This window comes from Molothrus aeneus, chromosome 14, assembly GCF_037042795.1.
Source record: "Molothrus aeneus isolate 106 chromosome 14, BPBGC_Maene_1.0, whole genome shotgun sequence".
In the NCBI taxonomy this organism is placed as follows: Eukaryota; Metazoa; Chordata; class Aves; order Passeriformes; family Icteridae; genus Molothrus; species Molothrus aeneus.
In genome coordinates, this window is record NC_089659.1 from 11,651,586 (window position 1) to 11,670,586 (window position 19,001).

General features: G+C 40.7%; 1 protein-coding gene across 2 annotated transcripts in view; it reads right to left on the reverse strand.

Annotated features, from left to right (window-relative positions):
• Window positions 1-4,376: 4,376 nt before the first annotated feature.
• The window catches only part of DOCK11 (dedicator of cytokinesis 11), an 85,506-nt gene continuing 70,881 nt past the window's right edge, over window positions 4,377-19,001 (reverse strand). Inside the window, exons 44-55 of one of the 2 annotated variants that reach the window (XM_066559651.1) lie at window positions 17,860-18,075; window positions 17,720-17,777; window positions 15,930-16,036; window positions 14,834-14,956; window positions 13,834-13,947; window positions 11,907-12,053; window positions 10,850-11,060; window positions 10,330-10,523; window positions 9,771-9,871; window positions 8,459-8,597; window positions 6,076-6,088; window positions 5,869-5,981 (exon numbers count right to left, since the gene is read on the reverse strand). In XM_066559651.1, coding sequence (XP_066415748.1) covers window positions 6,083-6,088; window positions 8,459-8,597; window positions 9,771-9,871; window positions 10,330-10,523; window positions 10,850-11,060; window positions 11,907-12,053; window positions 13,834-13,947; window positions 14,834-14,956; window positions 15,930-16,036; window positions 17,720-17,777; window positions 17,860-18,075 — 1,416 coding nt within the window. In that variant the 3' untranslated portion in view covers window positions 5,869-5,981; window positions 6,076-6,082. Of the gene's footprint in view, window positions 5,982-6,075; window positions 6,089-8,458; window positions 8,598-9,770; window positions 9,872-10,329; window positions 10,524-10,849; window positions 11,061-11,906; window positions 12,054-13,833; window positions 13,948-14,833; window positions 14,957-15,929; window positions 16,037-17,719; window positions 17,778-17,859; window positions 18,076-19,001 lie in introns of both variants that reach the window. The other variant, XM_066559650.1, reaches the window with a different exon arrangement.

Genomic DNA, 19,001 nt, shown 5'->3' on the forward strand with positions numbered 1-19,001 from the left:
CCTGAAAGCTCAACTCGTTGTCATATTCCCGTCCCGATTCCCGGCAATCACAATTGCTGCCAGGGCCTTTGATCCCTGCCACCTACCAAAGACTTCCCATTTCTCAATCTCACTGAGTCCTGTCCTGCAGCTTTCTGTTGCAAATCTCTGTTATGTTCTTGTGAGCCAGTGCACCTGTGCTGTGGTGACTGGAACTCGTACAGACACACCTGAGGAACCTTTCAAATGATCTGTTGAACAAGTACCTGGGGTATGGCTTCAGGTTTGGTATCAACTGATTTACAATCATCTTACTGACCTGCCCTTGGCTGTGTGCTCCTGCCTTTTCCACCCACACAAACAAAGCCAGTGATTGTGGGGACATGCAGAGAGTTTGCAGATGCAATGTTCCCTAAATCAAATTAAGAAATTGTGCCAATGCCTGGTGTGCCTGCACAATTACCAAGTCCAGCGAGAGGCAACAATTATTAGCAGCACAGAGTCATGGGGAATTGTCCCTTTTGGGACCAGAAGTTATTCCACATCCATGTTGAGATTTCTCATTTCCAATTTTGCAGGAGCTTCTGTCAGTATTTTAGGTCTCAGCCAAAATAATTACAGGCTCTTCAGAAGATGGCTGGAGTCAGTTCAAAAAAGGACTTGAATACAGCTGGATCTGAGGCACAAAAATCCAAAACTGTGTTGAAAAAAACCCAGTCTGACTCACATGGCTCCTCACGTCTTGACCTTTGTTGTGCTCTTTGTTCTGTGCTCTTTGGGGACATCCAGAGCTTTGTGATTCACATTCACAACAGACAGTAACCCTGCAAACTCTGAACTGCTGCCCAAGCCTTGCTGGAAAAGAGAAACTTTGTGGAATAAAACCCACCTCCTTTGAAAAGCACTTTTGGGTGGACATGGAACCAAGCATGTTTGTGCAAATGTTGTATCTCCCCCTCTGATAAATTCTATCACAAGCCCATGCATCAACTTTTCTACTCACTATTCCCTAAGTATGAAGATCTATTTGATTTACCTACTTATTTGGCAAGGGCCTTATTTGGCCTTTACTAAAGGAGGCACGGCATAAACCTGGTTTTACAGCTGTTTGGCCAAGGCTTGCAAGAGCTCCATACAGAAGCCCCAGAAGACAAGAGTAAAAAAAGCAGGTTTTCCTTCATCCTCTCGTGAGGTAAATAACAATTATACCTGACTTACATTACATAATGTAAGAGCTAGTTCAGCTGCCTGGGCATGTACATTATTGTAACCACCTTGTAGGTTGAGCCAGTTGAAGAAGAGCAATAATAAATACATCCTCAAAGAGCAAAAGTCTGAAAATTCTAACTTCAGAACAGAGTAAAAACGCAACCACAAACTTACCGGATTTTTTTAGGAAAGTAGGGTGATCTGCTGGGACATTTCCTTACTTGTGATTCAGATCTTGTTTCTATTGATAAATTTGTGTGTATGACTGTCTCTGTTTTCCCGATGAATCATGTTTGTGGGATTTCCCTGAGCTGGATGTTGTGGTGCTCATGCCTCTTTAGGATTTTTCAGTCAGCATCTTCTATTCATTGCTGAATAGTTTAGTATTCACCATTTAATTTGGTGTACTTCTGTGTTTGAAGATTTATTTTGGTAACCTTCTTTAGGGGGTGCGTATGTGATAGCTCAGTGCACTAGGGTTTTGTCCCATGAATCTTGCACTGGTATTAGCTTCTGATCACTCACCCTGTTCTGTGAAATGAGGAAAAAAACCAAAAAAAACAAAGAAAAAAACCCCCTAGGCAAAACATGGTTATTGAAACACTTATTTTTCCTGGTTTTCTAGTCTTTTATTTTGACCTGGAATAAACTCTGAACTTGACTGCAATGTGACTTTTTTTCCCTGGGTTCTTGTCAAAATTACTCATTATTCAAGAAAAAGGAAGTAAAAAGAGCAGTATAGGATGGCTGGTCTTAGGAAGCTCTCGAGCAGCTCTGTTCACCCTCTGTGTCCAGTACAGCACTTAAGAACCAAGGCAAATGGGAGGTGTTCTTTCACAGACAGAAGTTTAAACAGGGATAGTACAACACTCAAAGGTAAACATGCAGGATAAAAGCACTCCTGTTATGATTATGGAGCAGCAGGTGTTAGATTTACATGAGAAGAGAGTAAATTACATCCAGCTGAAATATTATATCTCTATCACAATTGGTTTGCCACTGCTTGGCATAAGCCTATTATTTGAAGTACTACAGTCTGGCTGTATAAGAATTAGCTGTACACAGTGCTCAACAGAGTAAGAACCCCCTTTTCAGTTAGAGAACTCATCTCTATGAACATCAGATCAACATGTGCTACTCTCCTCAAGTGGGTAAATTGGGTAAGATGTAATTTCATTTCTATTAAGTTTTTGAGCCCGTAATTTCCACTTACGTTCTTCTCCAGTTCTTTTGGGCCAAGTTGCTCAAATCATAATGTAGAATCCCTGAAATTTGGTATCTTTAAAAAGGGAAAACAAACATATTTTACCTACTTTAAGACAAAGGTATTATGTTTATATAAAGTCTTATTCGGTATCAAAATACCATGTTGTGTATGTTCAAAGGTCTTCTGGAACAAAACCAAACATTACACGCTACAGGTATTCTCTCATCCATGATTTTTCATTTGCTGGCCTATGTCATGAAAAGTCCTGATATCAGAAGAAGATTAGAACATCAAATAATATGTAAAAATTCATCATTTTCTGCAGTAAGCTCTTCATTCCAGATATTTTGGGGGAGAGGAAATGGAGTTCTGAGGTTATTTTTCTTAAACTGAATCTTTCTACTCCCTCTGCAGAGAAAAAGGCGGTAGGTCCAAGAGAGAAAATGTTTATACTTTGCTTACTTGGTAAATCTCTGAAAGCAAGTTCTTGTACATAAAATTCTGGCAGACCCTTTGTTGCTTTCTATGTCCTATTTGTAAACCATCTGGCTCTGACACATCCCATTATCCAAACCAATCCTGATACTTTGAATAGCCAACTCCTCTTCATCCCCACTGATACTTAATCCCATTTCTTTTCCTTTTATGCAAAATTACCAAGGCATCCATTCTGAAGACTTGATGTATTATACAGCAGTTTTACAGCAAAAATAATTAGAGGCACACAAATAAAATATGTAATGTAGCCAAACTGAGGTACAGAAAGAGTGTGTGCCAGGATGTCATTTGAAATATGTTCCACTAATTTTTCAAGACTAAAAAATCCTGCCATTCCTTAGGCAAGATAAGAAAATAAAAAATCTTAACAAAGAATAGACATTTCTATTCTTCTCAAACAGGTAGCAAATATGATGTACCCAGTGTGAGTATCAGCTACTTAAAACAGGCACATATACAGTACAATCTCCAGATATATCTGTGAGTTAAGCTCTTTTAGCCATAAATAAGAAAAGATCTGGAGGATTTCCCTAAACTGGGACAATTAAGTAAGAAAAGGATAGATGGAGAAAATGTGATCATCTTCTTGGCATCATTGTCTAAAAACAGCTGTAAAATAATGGCCACTCCTCATCCTTTCTAGATGGGTTGAATACACAAAGGAAAAACAAGTTGGTTTGTTATCAGTCTTTTTATAATCTATCTAAAAAAGAGATTTTTCTGTAGAAAATCCAGAAAAATTATTTAGCAGGGCAGAAGGCTAATCCTTAGGGAATATCATTTATGTAATTAATTAAAACTGCAAATAAGTGTATCTTCTGAAATGCAGTGACTGTATATATTCTAATTGCATTGATATTAAGCACTTCTTTTTTGGCCCAATTACTGTGGCAGCTTTCCAGTATATGACAGTAAAATGGCAGAACAACTCCAATATCAACAGCTTCAGAAATTCAGACAAAAATTCATCTTGGACCATTGAAAGATATCTGAAGATACAAGTAAGAATTCCACTGGAATTCCAGTAAATATAGTAAATATAAGGAATAGAAATTGAAAATTCAGCCAACGATATTATCTCAGAACATTAAAAACATCAAAAAACATGCATAAGGGTCTCCCTGCAAATCCAGGAAAAGAAGGTTCTCTGTAGTATCTGAAAGAGCTACAGTGCAAGCAAGAGCTTTTGGATGCCTGCATCTCCTACATCTGCTGACTGTAGTCAAGATATACTTTTACTACTGATATTTAAAGGTCAATTAGGTCCAAAGGTATCTTGTATTGGATCAACTAATAATGAGCTTCACACTTCTTAGTAAATTGAAAAACTCTCACTAAATGCTTTTAAATATTACTTGTTGAAAGATAACAATGAGGAAGGTGCTAACCATATTTACACACACTAATCTCTCTTCCTCTTAAAGTTTTGCTAAATTTAGAGCCTGTCTGGCACAAAAGCACATAGAAGCAGAAATGTGGCTGGTTTGTTATAGGCACATCTGTATTTTGCTTGAAACAGCTAATGGGTGAATTTATGGATCACAACATTATTTTCTCAGAATACAAAGAATTGTAGGTATTTAGAATCATGCATAATAAACATTTTGAAATGTGGTCCAGTTATTATTTGAAGACAAGTTTTGTCACAAAGACTTAGAAGCTTAACATTTTATAGACACTACAGCCAAGCTAAATACCCAGCTGAAGTTCTTTTATTATGGCATTTTTTTACATATCCTTAAAACTCCCACCCTTCCCATATGAACTACTGGAACCATATTTACAATTGATAGGATTTTGAAAAACGCGGATGTTAAAAATGTCGCTGATAAAAGAATTACTGCACTGTGTTCTTCTTCCTGAATCTGAAGCGTGTTATTAAAAAAGAGGCAGAGAATGTATGAAAGCTTTGGGAAGGGGAAGAAGGAATAAAAGAATTACTGGAAAATACATTTTCTCCAACCACCTATCAGACAAAAACAATGAGCTTTCAGAGAACAAATCAGCTTAACAGGAGGGAACACGCATGACTTGTGGTGCTAACAAATCCCTCAATTTTGTATAAGTTATTTTGATGTGCTGCAAGTTTTTAAACCACATCTTTCTGATTATTAGAATTTTTTCCGCAAGTTATTAAAGCACCTTATAAGTTCCAACTCAATTTAAGCTGTTCTCAGAATTCATATCTGTGTGAGACCATGAGTGGCAAGCAGGAGAAAACTCTTATCAAATGACACATCTCTCAGGTTTGCTCTCAGTGAGTACAATCCATCCTCTCCTGCAGCTGTGAAAATTTACCCAAAATTGGAATCAGCTACAGCAAGCTCACCTTTCACAGAGATTACTTTAGAAATATCTGCTCTGAGGATGTATGAAAATTATAATTTCTGACTTAGGTTTTATTATTCCAGACTAGGGCAAGTTTACTCTCATTGAGTGCAATAGGGGTATGTGGATCCCAAGTCATTTTTTAAAAGAGAAAGGTCTCTTACCAGTAAATACAATTTCTCCTTCATGTCCCCTGTCCAACAAAGCTTTTAGCAGCAAATATGATAAAATGCTAATTTCTATATACTCTATAGTCCTATTTACAAAGTAGTTTTACATTTTATTATATTCCATTGTACAACTTTACATAGTACATCATTGTTTTGATTCATAGTTCAGTAATTCAACATGTATTTAGATAATTGCCTTTCCACATCCTGCTGTTCATTGAGCTTAAAAAAATAGTAGAAAACAAGCACAGTGGTGCAATGTCCAGGCACTTTCAATGTTGCTCAGCAAAATAAGCAAGCACGCTGTTTGAAAGCATGGCAACTTTTTTGTGGGAAAAAAAAAAAACCAAGCAAAACAAACAAAACCACCCTGCAATTCAATCTTTGCTCATCATGGATGGTTTTAAACATCCTTTGTACAGTTCCAAGAATTCCTGAGGAGGCTCTGTAAAATCTGACTGATATGTTTATATGTCAGCAGTGGGTCTGAGTGAGCAGTAACTTCCATCACCAGAGGTTCCACTGATCGCACAGAAGACATGAAGGGAGTCCTGCATCCACGGTGAATGCATTGTGTCTTCATGATAGATCTAAACAAAGCAAAACAACCACAAATTCAGTACAGGTTTCACTTCATTGTGATAATCAAGCTGTTTAAAAAGGTATGCAAAAGAGATATCCAACCTTGTCTTCAAAGCTGTTTCACAAAGGCAGCGTAACAAAGAAATGAGAAAGAAGAATAGTTTAGTGATTTCTGTAGCATTAATACAAACACCATTCTGTGTATTACTGGATCACTTTTAGTTACAACTAGGCACTGTGGGAAAGAAACAGTTCTCTGTATAACAATTTTTTATTATGTCTCAGCAGTAACAGAATTCTAATAGGTTTTTTGTGAGCATGGGGAGTACATGCAGCTAAATCCCAAAGACACTCACTCCCTCTGTGTCCAGATTTTGTACTTTGCAGCCTGAAGGACATCTTGAAAGCACAGGATCCAGCTGGAATGGCAGAGCTGACTGTGCATTTATTTTCACCACGTGGTTCACCAGTCAATTTAGTTTACTTTGAAATTGCAGTAGTGAAGCTGAGATCACTGGCCATCATAAACAACTCTGGAAATCCAGCTTTCTGCCAGTCTCTGGAATTTCCTGGACCTGTTCAGCTGCAGGTTATAAATTTTTTGTGCTTACATTGTAGCTGTAGAAGATCTGTAAATAGGTCACAGGCTGACCCAGTGATTACCCATCTGCTCTTGCATCTCAAACAAAGGGCAATGCCTGTGCTGCTTTAGGACACTGATAATATTTAGAAAAGCACATGCTATTTACAGTGAGAACCCCAAGTTAATGCACTATACTTTTTACATTTAAGTGAGTAATGTTGCAAAATAAGAAAACTTATTCCATTAGGATGAATTTGTTAGATATTAGGTCATTTGATGGCAATGAAAAGTTCAAGTCAGCTGTTGTACATCATGCTGTGCAACTATAAAGAACAGTGTTCAAAACCATGGTATTTTAAGCTGCCTTTTGAGCTATTTCAAGAAGAAAGTGGAAAGTATATCCTTCTAGGGAGCCCTTCACTTGGACATTTCAGTCATATTTTGCCCGTTAAGCAAAGACAACACAGCAGTGGATAAATCTATTGAGGTAGTAGGGAGTGTGTTTTAACAATGCTTCTTTGTGCTAAAATAATCTTAGCTATTGTACTTTGACAGTGCAGGACTGAGTGATTTGTTTTTGATTTGACTATTGCAAAATTCAAAAGCCACAAAAGTTTCAGCAGCTGCATGCAAATTAGAAGTCTTGGCATTGGCAAACAGCTTAGAGTAAGCAGGTGGCAGCACTTATGAACAAGCCTCTCTGCAGGTAGTGGCAGTGAAAAAAAGTGTGGCAAATGTGTAAAATCAATAGTTTGCACACTAAAACAATGGTGGCCACGAGCAGAATAGAAGAGGAATGTAACAAAAGCAACAGAAATGCACCAGTCACTCTCAAATGGATCCACCCTTACATTCCTACAACAAAATTCATCCCCATCATGAGACTGCTTCCCTGAAATGATATTGTACTATTCCATAAGAAGATTCTGATTCCCATAAGCATTATTTTATTGTAAATCAACCTCATTTACAAACAGCAGCCTGGTGCAGTTGTATTATTTTGCTATTTGTAGATTTTTCACTTAGTGTGAACAACTACTCAACTAACTGTGGAATTTGCCTATCCATTTTCAGTGAGTTAACATGTTGCATCTTTAATTCATAGTCACACATAGACCATATATTGGCTAACTGGGAGATCCTGAAAGCATTCTTCTAAATTTCAAGTTGTATGCACCACAATGCAGTCTGTACTGTTGATTTTATATCCTTGATGCTATAACTCTACAAGCTTTCTTTTATCATAATGAAGGCAACATTAAAGAGCAGAGGCATGGGAATTACTTCAGAAAGACAGTTCTCATCTAATTTCACAGCATGATACTAGACAGAAGTACAACTGCTTTTTGAATCTCTCACCTTTCTGATGCTACTATTAAAGTATTTTTGTAGAAAGATCCAAGAAAACATAAAATCATAGATCAGATAAACTAGCATGAATTTTAACAGTGCATAGAAATGGCATGTTGGCATTAGGCAAAAATTATAAGAAAACATATATAAGGAAAAATAACATTAAAAAACCCAAAAAGCTGGCTATAACTGAGGAAATGGAAATTCTGCCAGAGAACTTTGACCTGTGACCTCTTTATAATTTTCAAATATGATGCAGAACATGGCATAGGATTTCTGATGGCCATGGCAGGCAGTGGTGTGTCCTGAAGACTCCACCCTGCAGCACTCTGAATACCAACATCAGGCTGAGATGTCCAGTCAACAGAAAGCAGTTTTAGGAACCCACCAACTCTACTGCTTAATTTTCACATTTGCTTACTCGCCCGTTTATATTTAGCTGCAGAACATGAGGAGTGATCACATTTTCAGTTCCCAGCCAGTTCTCAGCTTAGTCAGTTTTCCAGCACAGAGAGCAGACTCTGTGGGCTCCCCGTGTGCAGTACGTGCCTGTTCATGGATGATGTCAGAAAGCTCTTTCACCATATCCTGGAAGTTTGACTTTAACCCCTCGTGGTACTCCACTTGATCCTCCTTAATGAGACGCTCGTTGAGCTCCAGAGCAATTCCACAGGCTTGGATAAACTTCCTGGGGAGGAAAGGAATGAACTTGGGGCATTGCAACAGTCCAGTCTTCTATCAAAGCAAGCAACTGAGCAGACAGGCAAATCTCAGTATTTCCCACCCCCTCTTCTGCTGTGTTTGGGGCAAGACACATTCCAGGGGTATCCCTGGCCCAGTGAATCAGGGAATGAAGAGGGACTGCAACACAGGCATTGGGCTTTCTGCTGGAGCTCCTGTGAGCCTGGATCCTCAGGAGGTGGGACAGCCAGTCCTGCAGGGCTGGCCAGAGCTGCGTGTGTGTGACACAGCAGGGCTGTCAGAGGTCAGGCACCCTCCAGAAGGAAATTCACACCATGGGGACATGTAATGCTCTTTCTGAGGTCTGTTATTTATTCTTTGCTCCATTTAACACACATATTTTTCTTTTTTATAAAACTCAATAAACATACATTCACAACTGAAATGAAGACTGTGTTTGCACAGCAAGGCTGGAAAGTAAAACCATGCATGGCATGTTCTCAGGGATTGCTGCCTGATTGCCAGGTTACTTGGTACATGGAAGGAGAATGGGATTGGCCCAAATGCTGCTTTCTTCATACAATGAGAATGAAGAAATGGGTGAAATGGGAGCCACCAGCACAGAAGGGACTGGTGGGCAGCTGGTTGCACCTGAGAGGTCCAGAAATTGGAAAAACACCTGCGCAAGTCACACAGTTTCAAAAATTAGCAACAGAAACAAGAATAGTGCTCTTCCATAAACTGAGAAAGAATTTTCTTTAAAGTATTTTAAGTTCATCATTAGCTAGGAAAAAATCCCCTTGGAAAAACTGGCAAACAATGCACAATATCAAAGACTCTTGAGCCCCTGGATCGTCAGATCTCTGGTTTTCAAACATACTTTATGTGATAATCTCAAAAACCCACAGAAACTGTTGAAGCAAGTGTTCAGGCAAATCTCCTCATGGAGAGCCCAGCCCTGGACTTGGGAACATATATCTTGATATATATAATCTTGATATATATAATTTCATTGGGTTTTTTCAAATGTGTGAGCACCCACAATCCCATGAGACTTGGATCTTTATAAAACATATCTAAGTATCCAGCATCTGCTGAGTTTGGAGACAGACAAAAATATAATCAGAGCAGGTACCATCTTCCAGCCAACTGCCGGTTTTTATTACATTAGAAATCCTACCTGAACATTTCTTTTAACTCATTCACCTTCTTAGCAGGATATTTGCTGGACTGGCTGTCACTTAGGAAAGCTCTGGCATAGGCCAAAGGACCAGCATTAACCTAGAATGAAAGAAGAAATCATTTATGCTAGAACTCCTGCTGAGATAAAACGAGATATTGTTTCCTCATATTTTCCTTTTATTTCTGTGTGGAGAGCAGCATGGTCTGAGTCCTAAGGTCACTCATCCAGCTTGAGAAGGCAGACTCACAAAAAGCTCTTTGTGCCCTGACTGTTACAGTACAACCTTCAAGACTTAAGTATGTTTCAGCAGTTACTTATGGCTAATTAATGTGCAATTACACTTGGACTTGACACTGTAAACAGCACTGGAGGAAATGTTTATTTCCATGAGCCAGCTGCATGTGTAGCACTGAAAGTGCCAGGGAGGCTGCGCTGGAGGCTGCAGCCCTGAAGCCTGGGTAGTTAATGATTTCTGGAAAGTAAATGTGCTGTGACCATGCCTCACCTCGAGCTGTGCATGTAAATGCAATTCTGAAGAGACATCAAACAGACTGACCTGCACAGAGACACAGCCCTGCAGTTTGAGCTGCAGCTGGATCATGTCAACATCACCAGCAGAGCTGCAGAGTTGCTGCAGCTCTGCTGTCTTGTCCTTTATTTCATCAGTAGCGACATCAATTGGCTTTAAATTAACTTGATGTTCATAATTGACTGGAATTCTCTTCTTAACATATGGAAAGGAGTTCAAAGCTAGCAGAAACAGCAAAAGAAATGTGTAGATTGAGAAGTCATATGAGCAGCACATAGGAGTACTCTTCATGGAACATATACAGGCAGATTCTTGTCCCTGGGGATGTGAAATCCCAAACAAAGCTATAATTTACCAGGAAGATTTTTTAATCTGTAAAAGTGTGCACATAAGAACACAAGGTAAATTCCCCCTCCCAACCAGAATATTGTCTCACAATTCTGATTAAGCTCAGAGAATTTGTCAGACTTCTTGAATATTTTCATGAGCTAGAACAAGTCTCCTAATAGTTACTGATATTGTTTCATGTTCAGGTATTAGTACTTACTAGTTAGAATGGTCCTTTTTTTGCATTGCTCTTCCACACTGCCATGCTTTTTTCCAGATAAAGTGTAAGGAGTTTCAAACACAAATCTATTGATATTATGATTTCTTTCAAATTCAGTTTTTCTTTCAGACATTTCTTTGTCTTCAAAGTAGGGCTTCACGTAAGTCACTTGAATATGGGCATACTTGGGATCAAGGTCTTTAATGTTGACCTATGAAATAAGAGGGTTACTCACAGGGGGAGCAAAGGTTGAGAAGTTATAATTGGCTAATCTATTCATTGGGATCTGATTTAAAATAAATGCCTACTGATCTGGCCTCACTGCAGGAAGGCCAATGACATGCCAAATGCTCATTTTGCCTTCAGCTGCTATGTCTAGACCATCCACCAGCAGATAAGGAGGTGTGGCACAAGAAATACATCACATGGTGCCAAACAAGCTGTTCCTGCAGCAGGCAGCCACGTCCCCTGATCCATCAAGGCAGCACAGCCTGAGCCACTCAGTCCTTTTAATATGACCACAATGTTTCCAGACCATGATCCAGCGCTCATGCAGTGCTGGGCCAGCCAAACCTGCAGGCCTGCACTAAACCAGCTTTGGGATCACCAGCACTGCCCAGATAAATCCCACTGCAGCCTAAAGGTGTGCACAGCTCTAGCAGGGAGCACAGATAAGTATTTCATGTGAAAAGAAAGGAGCTAAGGCTGCAAGGCCCAAGAGGTTTTCTTGTAGACTTGCAGCATCAAAGCAGCAAGAAGTAACTCTGCTTCCAGTCACCTGATGCTCTGTGCTGGTTTCTAATGCCTTCAGCAAGGCTCAGTGCAATGGGGATTGCAATTTCCAGTCAGAATTCACACCTGGGAGCCACAGCAGCACCAGCACTTGTCAAGCTGTGCAACATGTCCACACAGGAGCATGAGGATGCCAGAGGCAAGTGTGAGCAAGGTGTTTGTAAGAGGGTGGAGGAGAGGGCTCATTCTCCCCCTCCCACTGGCAGAAGGAAGGGATGCTCTGCCATCCTCCTGCAGCTCCACAGGGCATGCAGTTTAACTCTACCTTATTAGAATCCTGGATAATCTTTACAGTCTCTGACCCAAATTTTTCTCCATAAAGTTTAAGAAGTCTGAAGGAGATCTCCGAGAGGCCTGTCAGTTTGGGCTCCTTATAGACGTATTCCTTCCCATCTTCTTCCTCAAAGAATGTCTGGCAGTAACCACAAAAAAAAAAAACCAAAAAAAACCAGTGAGGAATAGCTGTGTTTCTTCATTTAGAAAACTTTTATGTTAGATTTGCTGCTTGTAAAGCAAGCTTCTACTAACATTTCAGAAAGTCAAAAAGTTTTGGAAGGCTATGGCTCACAAAGTCTCACTGAACTTTGCCTGTTTAATAGCTTCCTTCAAAAAAGGTCAAAAAAAAATAAAATTCTTCAAACAACACAAACACAATGCATCACTACTTGAGTACAACCAGTGAGAAATCTAAACTATGTGGAAGATGGTTTGGCCAGCATTTGTCCTTTTGGAAGGTTAGAAAGAGATAGGCAGGAGAAAAAAACCACAAAAACAAGGTACAGAGAAGGAGCAGAAAGATATGTGAGTTGAGGAAGCCCTGACAGCAGAGCCACAGGAACAGTCTGAGATTCAAGAATTTGTGTAAGCTGCAAGAGACTTTAAGCAATAAGAAAAGAAATGGGTTTCCTGTGCTTTAATTCCTCTTGCATGCAGGGAAGTGGGATTTGGTGTGTTTACTGTAAATGGAGACCAAAACACATCAAAGGCTGTGTTTGCATCACCAGTCTTACCCATAATGGAAACAGCATGGAAACTTCATGCTTTGGTGAACTGTTCCAGATAGAACTCGTGACACAGCATTAAGCTATCTGTGTGTAGCTGGAATATAAAGCCAGAAAAGCTTCAAAGTGCAAAACTGGATCACGTACTGGTTGTTGGGATGCTCCACAGCTCAATTTTAAGGGCTGATCCAGTTATTTCCAACTTCCAGAAAACTAAGCCAGCAGTTGTTTTCCTTTTATTTGTTGCTAAATTTACTTTTTACATATCCAAAGTTACAGGGAAGATGAGGGCAACTATAAAATGCATGTCTGCTGCAGCAAAAGTCACTGCTCTGGTATATTGTGACAGTGGCATTCAAAGGTACAAACCCATGAGGGTTTCAGGAGTATTCATCATCTCCTCGAAAAGAAGGAATAAAAAAAGGCAAGGCTAATATAATGTACATGGTGTTTTCTAAACAGGGGTCCTGCACCTCCCCTTGGTTGAGTCCACAAGCAGAAGCAGGTTGTTCAGAGACAGAAAGGACATGAGGGTATCACACTTTATTAACTGCTATAGGTGGAGAAAAAAAATAAAGCCACAACTGCTTCTAAGCTCAGAAGACTTCAATGAGATATGATAGGATCATGCCACTTCCTGGGATTCTGAGCCCCAGATCTTACTCAGTTTTTCAGCTACCTCAGCTAACACTAGTATCTCTACATGTGTGTAATCAACATTGACAGATATTTTGCCTCCAGTTTCTCTCATAACCTTTTACTCTGCTAATACCCAGAAGGGAGCAGCATTTTTTTGTAGAAAAAAAAAAGTTTGTTACTACTACTGTTTATATGCTATGGTTATAGTTATATACTGTTACTGGTTATATACTATACACACTAAATTGTGTCTATGTAACCTACAATAACTATTACAAAAAACCCTCAGCGTTTTCTGAGCCCACTAAGGCATTTCCTAACTGCTGAGTTGTTTTAAGAAAAGCCTACAGGCAGAATCATAAACTTTATAATAAATCAAGTGCTCCTGGAAACAGATACAAACCTTCATCCCCAGTGTGCAATACCAGGACACTCATGTAGACACTGGTGGCTGCACCAGAGGAGCTTTTCAACTCCAGGTCTGACAGAGCAGCAGCTTTTGGGCCAGGATGCCTGGTGAGGGGCAGCTGGCAAGCCAGTGTGTATACTCACTTGTCCATAAAAGGCCACTCTGAAAAAGGTTCCAAGGAGCCTCTTCCTTGAGTGCATTACTTCCAATATCTTAGCATATGCTCCGTGGAGTGTTCTGTACAGCTGGGTGAGTTTCTGGAAATTAGATTTTAACATTATGGGGAAAGCAGGATTTTCCAAGCAGCACATTCTAGCTAACACCAGAAGCTTCAGAGATACCTGAACACAATCCTCTGGAGAATTGAACCCTAATTTCTAAAGAGGTTGAACTCATGCAGTCTTGTTTGAAAAACCTGGTTTTAAGTAGATGCTTAGTGTTAGGTCTGCAGGGTACCACAGACTGCAGGAACAGCACTGTCCCTGGAGAGAAGGCTCAGTGCACTGGGTGTCTCAGGGTGTTTCCTGACTGAGCCTTCACACACAGAGCAGCTGTCAGTATTTTACCCAGGAAGTCTTTTTTTGATTAAAAACAGTTTTACAATGAAAAAATAGGTTGAGGTAAGGCTTCCTCCCCTGCCCCCAGGTTCAGTTGATGTTCTGTCATGGCACAGGGAGGGAAAGAGGACCAGTACAAGCTGAAGCACAGGTCACAGCACGTGGTGCAAAGGAGCAAGGCTGGGAACAGCCTCCTGCCTTCCTCTCCACTTGCCATTGAAGTACCCACAGATCTAGTCCTTTCTTTGAGCTCTTCTCATTCTGTTTTTAACCCTTAAAAACCTCAGGTCCCAAAAAGAATCCAGCTTCGATAAGCATATGGAATGACAGGTTTTTTTTAACAGGAAGGAAGGTGGTAATTATTCATTAAATAGCCATGAGTCACCCATGGCATTAGCTTTGATTAATACCTTTCAGATCATTGCTTTCACTAATTTCTTTAATAACCAGCAATGAGGTACAGTGTGTGTTTTACTGACACCAATTCAGTAACTCATAACTTCAAAAATAAAAAAGTCCCCTGTTTTTTATTTCTTAGCAGTCTAGAAAATTACCTGCTCTATGCAAACGAGTTGAAAATACCCACCTCAAATTCACGCCGCTTTTCGTAAATAGGAATGATCAGTTTGGAAACCTCAGAAATTGTTTCATAACGCTCTGCCTTCCACAGGCCATCTATACACTGCTCCAGCAGCTCCACCAGGACCTCCTGTGACAGCAGGAAATGGGTGGTGTTACTAACACTCCAGCTTAGAAGATAAAACCATTTTAACTTCAGATACTTCTATCAGATCCCAGAATAAGTAACTGCAGTTACATAAGTTTAAACACTGTGTATTCCTGGCCTTTCTAAAAGCATTCTAAATTTTGGGGAGGAGGAAGGGGAAGAAGAAAAAAAAGGACAAGTTATTTTTTAAAAATTCATTAATTCTTCATAAACCATTAGCATAATAGCCAGCAAGTATGTCCTGGTTATTTAGTTACTCCCCCAGGAAAATGCAAAACTCTGGGAGAGTACAGACAGGACAGCACTGGAGATCAGAGGTGTGTGACTCAGAAACACATCCAAGGAACAAGTATTGGCTGTGATGCCAAGGATCCTCAAGCCTTGATGAAAGGGCAGCTGGGCTGCAGGGCCACATGGCCAAACCAAGGCAGCTGCACAGGGATGGTGCAGAAGTTCTTGTGAGGCTTCATGACTCATGTGTGGATCTATCTACTTCCCCAAGGCCTTGCGAGGGTTTCTGGATTGTTCTGCTATCATGGTGTCCTGCAGAACAGCCCTAACTCCAGGGGGACCCTAAAATGACCTCTCCCTTGCAGAGCTTGACTTTGTATTGCCCCTTCTTGGAAACACCACACCCGGCTGTGCTGCCCAGTGCTGGCAACATCAGCGTTTGCATAACACAGCAGGCAAAGGTTGTGCTGCAGCTTTTTCAGCCTCAGTGCTAAAAAAGCCCTTCATAGAACCAAGAACTTACATCAGTTTTACCTGTCTGAATCACACACAGAAAATTCTCCAGAGCAGATTTCTCTTGGGAAATTGGAGTGGAACAGTCTTGTTTGCAGATAGCAGTGCACAACTGCAATTTGTTAGAGCTCATAGGAATGAAGTCTAAAACTAAATCCTAACCAGATATCCAATATTCTGCCATCCTCCTATCTACAGCACAGGACCTCACCTCACTGTAATGTACATCCATCATGCCACCATCTTCTTTCATTGCACCTTCTTCATCAATGTTGGGAGTGATCTTCCTGAAGGCAGCACATCCACTGGGAAACAGTTCTGCAGCAGACAAAAGCAAATGGATTAGTGGAATTATCTCAAATGTGTCATGCTGCTGTACTTGAACCTGAGCGGGCAAATCAATACCACTCAACAACACTCACTGCCTCACTCAGCCCTGGTGGGATGAGGAGGAAAATCAGGGAAAAGAACTAAAACCCATGGGTTGAGATAAAAACAATTTAATCATTGAAACAAAGTAAACTAAGGAAGTAATAATAATAACAGAGAGATATAAACCTTGAGAAAATCAAGTGATGCACAACACAGTTGCTCATCACCTACTGACCAATGCCAAAACCATTCCCAGACTGGCCTCCTTTCCAGGTAACTCCCCCAGCAAATGTATTAGGCAGGACATTCTGAGATGTGAAATATCCCTTTGGCCAGTTCAGGTCAGCTGCCCCAGCTATTCTCCTTGCCAGGTTTTTGTGCAGCTCCTCACTGGCACAGCTCGAGACACTGAAGAAGTCCCTGGCTTGGAGTAAGCACTACTGAGAAACAACCAAAGCAGCCATGTGCTATCAACATTACTCTCACACTGAACCCAAAACACAGCACCAGCTACCAAGGAAGAAAAGTAACTCTATCCCTACCCAGCTATTGCTGGAGAGCTGGGTGGTAAGCACACAGAGCTGTACACTCCTAGCAAGGAAGCACAGTTAGGTACCCCAAAACCTTGGGTAGTTCAGCCTTTACTGAATCATTCCAGCCTCTGTATATGCAAAGAGTGCCAGTGACAGAAATAACTCAATGTTCAGACTTAATTTAATATTCTTTTGGACTTGTTCCTCTTCCCTTTTAGGAGTTCTCCTTTACCACTACTTGTGGTAAGCAGCCTTTGTGTACAAATAAAACATTGCGAACTTTCAGTACCCCCCTCTCTGCAGCCATGTGAAATGTGCATATATATCACAAGAACAAGTCCTGATTTTTCCCACTTTGCCAAGACAAAGTACAGAATTTGGAGGGACTCCAATCCCCCTGAGCAGGGCACTGAAGAACTTTCCAGCCAAGGCAGTATATGTAATCAGCTTTCATGCAGCCTTAACTTTCTGAAATGTTAAGGGTCCACTTCAACAATTACTCCCTTAAATGGAAATGAGAAATGGGGTCAGTATATCAACTGCAGAACAGGTAGTTAAAAGAAAACCTGCAATGTCGTGTAACTTGAGAACACATAGCTCTGTCCTTCCTTCCTGTTTTGCACTAAGCCACAAAACTCTCCTTTCTTTCTGATTGTTCTTTACATATGTCTATGGTTAGGCTACAGTCTCATTTCTTGACTGAATTTTGACTGCTTTATTCTACAGTTTTGTGTACTTCCTATAGTAATAATTCTAATGATCATATTGAGTCAGTTTTTAACATGGCCTTCCCCAGTGAGCACATTTCCCAATGTAAAATACAAGTGAACATTTAAACCAAGACATGATGTGCTGGTTCTTATTTCACTCAGCACCATCCTAGCATGGCTAAGTGAACAGGCATGAACAACTGTCATTTCTTAAAAACTACTCATCATCTTCTAGCTTTATACACTGCAATAATTTCTTTTTCCTTTTCAGCTTGTTTATAAAATAACAATTTACCAAATTGAGAGAGCCTTGTCTCTAAAAAGATTCTGACACCCCCAAACCCCACCATCATCCTCCTCGTGTCTCCCAAGCAGCAGACACTTACTCTTCCTGTGCAGGAACTCTGCAACGAGGGCTGCTACGTGAACATAACACATGGCTGCCTGCAAAGTACAAAGGGAAATTATCAAAATGCCATCTGTACATCTGTCCTGCTGTGCACCAGTCTCCAATTGCACAAATTACCTCCGAGAAGTCTCCGTTCTTCACGTGTATCTTGGCCATGCTGTCCAGCCACGTCTTCCGGAGCTCGGGGGTGCTTGCGTAAGACTTGGCCAAACTGTACTGGAGATCCACCAACATTTCTGGGTCCTTCTCATGTTCTTTCATTTGAGCAGTGGCCATGAGCACTGTGCGGATTCTCTTTGTCAAATCTTTGACTTCGGAAGGAAAAGCTGTTGCCTGACACAAAACAAACTGAATTAGAAGCTGATACAGAAAATACAGGCTTTGCCAAAGAACGACCCTTTCAGCCAACCAACTTCACTTACCTGAAAACACTGAGAACACAGTAGATAAGGCTAATTAGCTCTTCCTTACTGAGCTCACACTGCACACAGAATACAGTGTTTCAGCTGCATTCAGAGGCACTTCAGTCATGACATGCACTCATGACATGCACAGGGCCAATCTCTCCAGGCCTGCCCAGGGTGCCAGTCTGGCTGTTCCTGTGCTACAGTGAGGCTGCCACTCTGGCATCCTGAGGAGCTGCTCTGAGAGCAACACACAAGTGCTCCATGCATGCAAATATCTCTGGATGAGACCACGAACCACAGCTCCAGTATTTTTTCATGTCATTCAACATCTGGCTGTTAGGCTCTAATGTGGTCTGTCTTCAATTCCCAAAGCACTGAAGGCATTTGTAAAGCTTCCCACCACAAGAATGTAGTAGAGAAGCACGTGTTCTGATCTGATCCCCTGCTCAGAACTAGGCCAACACTGAGTTAGACCAAGGCTTGTCCAGCCAAGTTTTATAATCTCCTAAAACAGAAAATCCACCTCCTTTCTAGGCCCTGCCCCAGGGCTGCATAGTGCTCTTGGGAAATAATTTTTTCTTAAGCAAAACTGGAATTGCCCTTGCTGCAACTTGCATACACTCCCTCTTGTCCTGCACTCCACATCTCTGAAAAGAGTTGAACTATGTCTCTATAAACTGTCTGCTGTGGAATGAAGCAGGAAGGTTCCCCCTCAGCTCTCTCTCCTCCATGATGAGCCTGGTTTATGCTCCCTCTCCTCAGATTCCTGTAGCCCAGCTGCTACTGTGGCTGTGCATGGCATTCTCTCCAGTGTTGAAATCTCTCATGTACTCTTGCACTTAAAACAAAAAC